This window comes from Bombus fervidus, chromosome 9 (genome assembly GCF_041682495.2).
Source record: "Bombus fervidus isolate BK054 chromosome 9, iyBomFerv1, whole genome shotgun sequence".
NCBI classification, from domain to species: Eukaryota; Metazoa; Arthropoda; class Insecta; order Hymenoptera; family Apidae; genus Bombus; species Bombus fervidus.
The window spans coordinates 13,213,922-13,224,346 of NC_091525.1; the positions used below are offsets into that span (position 1 = coordinate 13,213,922).

Here is a 10,425-nt window from a genome sequence, read left to right on the forward strand (position 1 = left end):
GACAAAACATGAAACATATTAAGTGAGACAATGCACTTCTTGAAACTAAATAATTTTTTGAACAACTTTCCAATATTTCAAATGATAGAAAGATATATAATAAAATAGATATCGTTGTTCCTTTTTTAACAAAATTATACATAAATAATTTGATAATTGTGTTATATATTTTTTGTTTCAGCTTGAGTTTTTTTGCAATAGTATAATGACATAAAATAAGAAACAATTGGGATTGGATAAAAAGTGACTTAATGATGATTTATGATTGATTATGCATCTAATTTTTGTATACTATGTAGCATTGTGTTATGACGATACATAATGCATAAATAATAAAATGAAAATATAATATTCAGATTGGGGCCTTTTCTTGCCAAAGTAATTTCTAAATGTTCACAAAATTTTATAAAACTTTATCTCTGGTAAAGCGATGCGTTATTTCGTGCTGTTACATACAAAATTAATATATTAACTTCAAATATATATGAAATACCTTTTCTCATAATTTTGTAGATAAAATCTTGTAATATTATATATATAAAATGTATTCAAATCTGGAATAATGTAAGTCATAATAATCTGACAAAATTTATCAGGAACTGTATCGTGAAATACTAGTTTTAACGAAAAATAATTAAATGCAGGTAACAGATCGACCATAAATATTGAAAATGTTACCTAAATCTGTAATGCAAATATTAATTTTATCAATATATAATAGCTTTGATCATTAACACTAGCATAGTACATATTCTTCCAGTAAACTTTGTACGTTTAAATTCAAAAAGATTACAGCTTCAATATGTTTATAAAAAATATGACATTTCAAAATAAATTTTCTATTAATCATAATCTGACTTTGACGAAAGTATGTTAAATTTAAGGGATAATGATGGATACTGTTTCCATTAAAATTGCATCTTCTTGCATAGGTATTGTATTTCAAGTATAGCTTTTCCACAGCCTTCATATTATTCTTGTGTAATTAATTTCATACATGAAACTTTATGTTAATATTAACAATAAACATCACAATGTTTTCTTAAAGATACTTCTTGTCATAATATTATTTTGAACAAATGTAACATTCACGTTATGATCAAAACTAAATTATGTATAAAACACATTGTCGCTCTTTACGAAACTTTTAGAAATTAAATATCTCAGGGCTTTGTATTTTCTATCTCTAAATAATTATCATAATTACTATGAAATAAACAATTTTTCGTATAAAGAAATTTTACATATTGGATTCACTGAAGTATTTTAAGACCCCAATCTAAATAAAAAATATATATACTTATATTTTTACATTCCAAAATGGAATCCAAGAAACAGCAATATATAATTAATACTACCTACATATGTACGTATTTAGATAGCTGTAATATAATGAAGTATGTGCTTACAAAGAGATTATCTTAATAACTGTCACAGCTACACTATTTTTCTCTATTATGCTCTATGTTTTTCATTAAATTTTATGAATTGAGAACATGCTGCATACTACAAAAGTAATGTTTGCACTGGAGTCCCATATATACATACCATAAAGTTATAGAAAATTTTTCATGCCACCATTCTAGCTTAAAAATCACAATTCTTTGTACCCGATTTGACTACATGCAGTTCATAATTTTGCATAATATTTTTTACTTTTAATGTAAAAATTTGTATAATATTAGAATAATGTACAAGTACTACTAAATATACTATCTGTTACTTATGTAATGCAAAAGTCAAGTAACTTGACATATTTTATCTGTGATATTTAATTCCTTTCTTTTTTCTTTTTTTAAGCACATATTCACAATTTAATTCTCATGCAAAATCTATGTTGTATAAAATTTAAAATATATGTATTGAAATCAATATCAAGGATTACATATTTGTAAGCTTGGCTTTGAATTTTTCAATGTGGTCAAAATATCGAATTACTGTCGCAATATTTACTGAAATATATATGTATATATATTTATATATATATATATTACTATTTCGTGAAAAATTTGAGAAGATATCATGTTTATTCTATTATTCAATATATCAATAAGTAAACATATTTTTCTTAGTGCTACTACTACCATAGGAATAAAAATAATGTCGTTGATAGCATTTATAAAATCTCGAAAATGACAATTATATTTTAACTCATATAATATTGTTCAGAGCACACTTATAACTTATAATTGAAAATGTGATGTAGCTTAAACAAAAGTTGAAACATATGATCCGAGATCATTAGTCAAAACACAATAATTTCTTCACAGCAGCTAAGATTACCTCAGAGTCACTATATTGCTTTTTTATGAATCAATATTTACATCTCGGTATAATGAAACTTTATATTTTAAATGCAAATGGTATTTTATATCAATGACTGTGCAGAGGTTATTAGCTTTCCATTTACTTTTCAATATATAATATAAATTTCATAAAATTAATGTCCATGGAAACTACTATGTCTTCGATTAACGGCTGTACATCTATAATACTAAACATGGGTATAGTAATTCACATTAGCTAGATTTAAAAGGTAATGAAATATGATAATTATAATAATCCTTCCACATATCAAGACTTGAATGTCCACATTCACACCAGATAAGTACTCCAATCAAACGGCATTTTACAATCTCCTTACTATAAATTAATTACATTAAAAAAAAGAAATTATTAATTTACTATAATACAGCTACCATCTTATTAAGTGTATCCAGCCTAAAAACGTTTTCATTTTCTTTACGTATCGTAAGTCTTTTTTTCATAGTAGTAGGAAAGTGGTCAACTTCTATCATGTCATAGAGCGTAGAAGAATTCCAAATATGGCCAAAGCAAACAATTGTTTACATCCATGGGATGTATTTATGTGATTTTTAATTATACTGTTCGTTACTAAACGCAGTGCGTCAAGCGCATATAAATTAATTCGTAGTTTTATGTGTCACCCCATATATATCCTATTATTGAGAGAATTTCTTTTGCTTTTCACAGCAAATAATAAACCAAAATCAATGACCGTGTTTTGCTGAGATTTTCTTTTTTTTCTAGGCGCTGTTCACACTGGACACTGATTCTTCATTTCCTGCGTACACTACCGTGAACACATTGAACTCACTCACTAATCACTTGTCTGAAACAAACATACGGATATAACATATCTCTACAAAGTATAGTAACAAGCAAGAAATATTTTATAATTATGAAAAAGAAAGGAACGCAAATTTATAAGCATATATGAGTTTATCTTCTATCTTAAACAGTATATTAAACTTACAATTATATCACAATGAAGGAATATTCATAGGGATGCGTCACTCAAATGCTATAAAAATAATTCATAATGTTAGAAAATATCAAGTACATGGAAAAAAGATCTTTCTCATCGTACTTACGAGATGGAGATCTAGTATCAGATTGATTCACACCTGATGCATTTATTGCTGCAGGCCCACAAGATGATACAGATCCATTTGATGGATTAAAATTCAGAAAATCCCATATTAATATTGTATCATCGTGCGACGACGATACTATCTGGAACTCATCGAACTGAAGACGAAATACACGACCTGTGTGTTCCTATATTGCAGATATATCTTATTACTATTAAAGCCTTTTTATAGGACAGAATCAAATAAAGTATGTAAAATATCTCACCACTAATGTACGTATACAAAGCGAGTTAGTTAGAGCACGTGGATCTAGTGCAGCCACCAAATCCCATACTTTAATTTTTCTATAACATAAAGCAATAAACATGTTATTGTAATACTGTAAAAGACAACATAACATACAATTTAAAAATTTCTTTACTTACCCATCATAAGCTCCACTAACTATGTGCTTGCTATCAAATCTAATACATCTGACCAATTCGTCATGTCCTTCTAGGACGCGTAAGCACGCACCACATTCAATATCCCATAATCTGATCGTATTATCACTGCTACCACTAACTACTAAGCAATCCTTATATTGCAAACACGCTATACCCCGTTTATGTCCATTTAATGTTCGCACAAATTCGCAAGTAGATGTTTTCCATACTTTAATAGTCCTATCACCACTAGCAGAAACGATATATTTTTCATCGAAATCAACAACATTTACTGCTGCCCTATGCCCCACTAATACCCTTCTTAATGCAATTTCCGTTTGTGATGTCATATCCCATACAGCAATTGAACGATCCTAAATAAAATTAACAAATAGTTATTTTTGCAATTTATGGGACACAAAAATATGTTAATTTAATATAGAAATATGATGTATTAAAATATAAGCTAAATATATAAAAAGTTTATTGACCTTTGAACAAGTGACCATCATGCCATTATTAAATCTGAGATGTAGAACTGCCTCGCAATGGTGTATCAATGTATTAACCATTTCTCCGGTATTAGCATCCCAAACTCTTACAGTGCTATCAGAGGAACCAGATATTATTGCTTTGTCATCATACTGTAAACATAAAACAGAACCAGTGTGTCCTGTTAAGACTTTAATGCACTGTAGTGTACTTCTGTCCCAGATTTTAATTGTATTGTCTCTAAGACCAGAGACAATTTTTTGGTCATCATATTGTAAACAGTAAACACCTTTTGAATTTTCACTTCTACAATTTATTCGTTGAAGATTAAATCTTCCCATTCTCCAATTGTTATCTATACTATCAATATCTTTAACTATTTTGGGATAAAGAGATCTATAGAAATTGTGATTTGGGTGGCTTTCCCCCGGCCTTGGCTTGAACAGATACTGAATCCTAAAAACATTAATAAATAAACAGATACCACAGAATGAGATTTCATAGAATATATTAACTAACCATCCTCTCCTTTCTGCAAGACCTCTCCATATTGAATCAGTCCGAACTTTGCATTCAATTAATTTCTTCCAAAGCATTCCTTCGCTAATTACTCTGAGCCATTCTTTACATACTAATTCAGCAGCAATCAATGAATCAGCATCTAGATAGGAAAGAATACTTTCTGCCACATGGTCCAATCCTTTTTCTGATAACAGAAATATAAGTTATAAAAGGTCTAATTTATATATATATATATATTCCAATAATTAAATAAAAGTATCTCGACAGAAATACTCACTTGGTAATAGAGAAATAAAATCTCTCTGCAACATTGGTTTCAGATATGCATTGATATGACCATGCTGATAATGACACATTCTTGTTAACAATTGTTCAACAAAGTTAACTTGTTCGGGTTCACTCCACTTCTCAAAGAGTTTCATACAAGTTTCCTTTTCTTGCCTATACTGTGCAGATACCCCAGATGGCAGTTCTTTCTTGCGAGTAGGGTCATAAAGTATTGTTATTGGATACTGTAAAAACATTATAAAAATTATACACATTATAAAGATTTTCCTAATTGAAAAAGTATACTTTTAAAACATTATTTTATTTAAATTTAGTTCAGATTTGATAAGAATGCAAAGATATACCTTGATCAATTATACTGTAAATATTTTATATACTTTGAGGGATGCATATAAAGATACTCAGATATATTTTTTATTGTATATTTAAAAACTGTTTAATACATAATACAATTAAATCGTAATAGTTATAAGTATTATATAAAACAGCAGCAAAACTATTAGGTGACACATGTATTTTAAGATAGAGTGTGGTATCAGGTTCTTGACCTCAGATAGACTATACTATACAAAACAATATTAAACGCTCACAGAAATTGACGTTCGAACATGCGATTTGTCCTTTTTGAATCACGGTACTTTCTATAAATATAATTTATTGATGATCATGCTTTAAAATAAAATCGCAAATAAAATACTTAAAAATTATTAACTAAATACACAATTATTTGTAGCAAAATACGGAACAGTAATACTGTTATTTTTCTTGATTTAAATAATTCATTGCAATATTTGAAATTTGTAATAAAATTTATAATTAGAACAAAAGAGAAGAAAAGAAAATGTCTTGCTACTTAATTCGTATTAGCGAACGATTTGTATAAAGAAAATTGTATCAACGGACCGTGACCTGCACTAATCCAATATTTCGTGTCTGGCCTACTTGTTAGCGCTTGCCATTTACTTCTGGAAGCGAAAACTCATAATAGACGCATATCTTATTAAATATTTCGCAATAGAAGTTAAACATTTATATTTGAAAATCCAAACGATTGAAACTCGTTTGCAACATCGTAATGGCAATAGCGAAGAAATATATCATCTCTCACTACCTTTAAGGGCATAAATCACTCTAATAGTTTCAAGAAAAAGAAACATTCTTTTTTGTTTTAAGTTTCTTCGAGTTTTAAGCACGTAAAATATTGTGCCAAAACAATTTATCAAAATTAAAGCTCCTGATGAAGTTACAGAGATGAACAGGCAAATCCTGTCATGCAAAATAGTTTCACAAAGCAAAAGAAATAAGATAATCAAGGCAATCTTTTGTCTCCCGCAAGAAAATATAATTCAAATTATATCATATATATATATACTATGAGATATCTACTATGTATGAACCAATAGCTGACTGAAAAAATTAAAAATTTATCTTTATTATCTTTTATTTTAAATGTTCTTGCTTCCCTCGAAATGATGGATAGCCATCGAACGTTCTAGCAGAAGAGGTCTCGAATATGACAAATAACCTCATCATTTTGCAACAGATTTCTTAAAAAAAAAAAAAAAAAAAAAAAAAATTACAAACTAAAATTAAAGGCTAAATTTGTATCATCCACAGGAATCTGAATTTTTCACTTTTTAATTACTTATAAAAAGATTATTCGCAATCTTAAGTTATTTTTAGATGCCTCAAGATTATGTATCCCCGTAATATCATTCACCAGAAACTCAAATTTGATTTTTCGCATTTCTTCAATGATAAAAATAAAACATCCATCAATGTGTCTTTTTATAAAGACCAACACACGAAACTCTATAAAATGCATAATTATATATATATATATTATTATTATTATTATTATATATATAAATATACATGTGTGTATTGTGCATAGTATGATTCTTCGATTTGAGATCTCATGATCACTCGACTGTAAAAGGTAGCATAGCAACATTGAAGAGTCCTGGCGACCGAGGAGTACACCTCGATCATCTGAAAATGTTTCTCAGTACGGTGTTCCAGTATAACGGGATCGCGAACTCGTGTCGAATCTATGCTCTTTGTATCTCTTTGTCTTCGTACCCCTTACGTGTTCTCTCCATTTTAGCAAGTAGTCACGCAAAACGCGAAAACTTCCAAGTAAATGTATAATACAAATATTATAATAAATTTAAAATTTTCATAAAGAAATTAATACTAATACCTACATGCACTGGAATGCTGATAAAGCGTTCTTTATTAGTTTTTACAGATTAATACGGTTGTATATAGGATAAAAAAATAATATTCTGATATCGATAACAGCAAATCATATTGGTCGGTAGTTCTTCGAAATACTATCTAACTTATTATCACTGGCATTCGCATATGCGCCAGATTATAAATAAAAGACAATCAAGAACGAATTGTGGGAAAAGATGTTCGTATATCTTGTGGTTTTTAGTGCTTTGCTTTTTATCGTTTATCAATAATAAATATCATAGGCATGTTGAAATCGATGCATGACATAGATTTACGTGTATGCACGTATGATTAGAAAAATATTCTTAAACGTGAAAGTGAGACGCATCGATCAATAGAAACATAAAGTTTATTATGTGGAAAAAACCCATGAAAAATAATGTACATTTCGAAGCATGTAACAATGAACCACGGGAACGTTTCGGAATTTCCTGTCATCCTTGATTATGAATACTTACGGCATTAAATTTCAGAACACTTTTTTGTCCCCATAAATATAAGACAAAGGAAAGTTCTAAGAACAATAAGTTTCTAGAATAAAATGTACAAAAATTCACGTATATTTGAGTTTATAAAATTGTATAAAGATCGCAAATTGATAATTGCGATGCATCACTTTCTCGTCATTCTTAAGTAGTTATTACCTTTTATTTTTTTTTATACATATTTGGATGAGAATAAAACGATAAAGAAAATTAAAAATGCGCATGGTAATGTAGTAACGAGTGAAACCGGAATGATGAGTCACTAGCACTAAATAGAAGAGTAATACTTTTTTTCGGCAAGTCACGTACTTATAACTTGACAACACAATATAAAGTTCATTTACATTGGCCAACGACAAACATACTTTAATAAGATAATGATAGATATAACTTTAATTATACAAATTTAATTATACACATATACTCGTATATGTCTTTTTCTATCAATATAAACTCTATTAAAGATTATGTAAATGTGAAATATGTAAGAAAAAATTTATATTTATCTTTTAAAATCTCTATATTTGTATCTATATACAAAGTAAAAGATGTATTGATAAAAACGATACTACATAAATTCACAAGATCTGACGCAAGGATTGCAATCGATTCCTCCTCTTTCTCTCTGGCGGTCTCCTCGAAGTACACGTGTTATAGTTTAACTTAAACACGATACACGGATAGATCGTTAAATCTTTGTATTCATCTACAGACTAATCATTCTATATTTTATCTTGAAGATAATTAATCATTATTGTAATAAATAATGCGTATCAAACAAATATTAAAGCAACAAATTTTTTTTAAATTATTCCAGCAGTTGAAGATAAAAATTGCAAACTATTCGTTCCTAGACAGTTTTGGCTTATATCCAATTGTACGTACAAATCAATATCACTGTAACATTAAACGACAAAAATCGACAATAAAGATTAATCGTTAATTTTTATAACGATTGTGAACTCGTATAAAGAAATAAATTTAAGGGAATTAAACTGTAGATTCTACTCAATCGTTTACAATACTGTTACGATGATTATTATCACAAAATTAGCACAAAATTTAAAAAGGGGAGTTAAAAAAAATAAAGATTGTAAAAGAGGAGAAACAAGAGAGGAAAGGTAAGAAGGGAATTAAAACATTGATCATGTAGTAGGTTGTTTCCAGTCTGCAAAGCTTGGAGATTAGGATTATGTTTAAACGATCTATCCTTTGTTCTGACAACGAAGACAATCGTGTCCGGTCAAGTTTATGCTAGTTCGATATTAACTAACTAATAATTTATCGATCAAATATGTGTAGCAACTGTACAATAACATAACAAATTAAAAAATAAATTAGTAAATAACAAGTTAATATTACGATTTTCTAACAATCTGAAAATAAGATCATTACATTTTATGCTGTAAATATTCTTATTTTATGTTAGAAATTTACAAAAATAAAAAATTTAAGAAAAGGTATGTTGTTCAAACAAAAGTAATAATATGAATCGAATATACGAATAAATATTGAAATATTTATAGTAAAAATTTAATAATAATCATACGTTGGCATAGTAAGTATAATTTATACTTTGTTTAAATAAGAATATATAAATATTTCGAGTCATATTGTTTAAGATATATCTGTGATTCTAATCAAATCTAAATATTTGTAATATTCTGCAAATAACATAATATATACTATTATTGATTTGATCAAATAAAAGAAATTAAAAGTGATGCAATCTTAATTTCCGTCAAGATAATAAGGTAACTGTCATTAGATGTACATAAATATCTTGATATAAAAGAGTTTAGAGAAATGACCACGATCATATATGACAGCACGCAATCGTATTCTATAACCTCTCGTATACATAAGATATTTCTATAATTAATAATTTTCTTTGGGAAGTGCATATTAACGAATATAAGCTTTGCAGAAAATAACGGTCGATCATAAAATATTAGTGAATTTCTCCATCATAAGGAAACATAAGATGGCGGTAGGTTTCAGGTCAAAAATACTACTATGTGTTGCGTACCTGAAGATTCGTGTTTGTGTCTTCGATAATCTCATCCGTTTCCATGTTCATCATTTTCACACACAACTGGCACAATATAATTGATTCAGATGATACAACCGGATCAATTTGGCTGGAAAAATTCTTGTAAAAAGGATAAAACACAGTTTGAACACTAGCGTTTGACTATTCAACACGACTGACGACGCTCATGAGTCTTCGCCATGTACAGGAAGTTGAGACAACATTTCACCAACACAACAGCTCGTAAATAACTATGTCACTTCACAAATCCAAGAAACCTGATATAACGATTAATTTATATGGAAAATGTGTATTAAAATCCTATACGTGAACAATATGAGAAATTTAATGTTAATCTCCTTCAGAAACGTACGAAATATCCAAATGAATTCCAAAATTCATCAAGATATATGCACGACCAACCATCAAGATAAGAAGCTCACGAGAAGCACTAACACCATTTTACACCACCGACTTCATCACTGCTTCTGTTTAACTTAAAATCAACTTGATGGCGCACCATACGCAAAATTTCCAAAATGGCG

The 10,425-nt window shown here is 28.5% G+C and overlaps 1 protein-coding gene across 2 annotated transcripts; it reads right to left on the bottom strand.

The window, feature by feature from the left end:
- Positions 1-921: 921 nt before the first annotated feature.
- On the bottom strand, positions 922-10,360 carry Slmb (beta-transducin repeat containing E3 ubiquitin protein ligase slmb). Of its 2 annotated transcripts, none has more exons than XM_072010769.1 (9): positions 9,878-10,360; positions 5,112-5,346; positions 4,832-5,018; positions 4,312-4,768; positions 3,821-4,194; positions 3,661-3,739; positions 3,429-3,582; positions 3,278-3,325; positions 922-3,133 (listed from the first exon to the last, which is right to left on the bottom strand). In XM_072010769.1, exons 1-8 carry the CDS (start codon positions 9,929-9,931, stop codon positions 3,315-3,317), a joined length of 1,551 nt encoding a protein of 516 aa, XP_071866870.1. In that variant the 5' UTR covers positions 9,932-10,360; the 3' UTR covers positions 922-3,133; positions 3,278-3,314. The 2 variants fall into 2 exon arrangements, with proteins under 2 accessions (XP_071866870.1, XP_071866869.1); XM_072010768.1 differs by having other exon boundaries at positions 3,396-3,582.
- Positions 10,361-10,425: the final 65 nt, after the last annotated feature.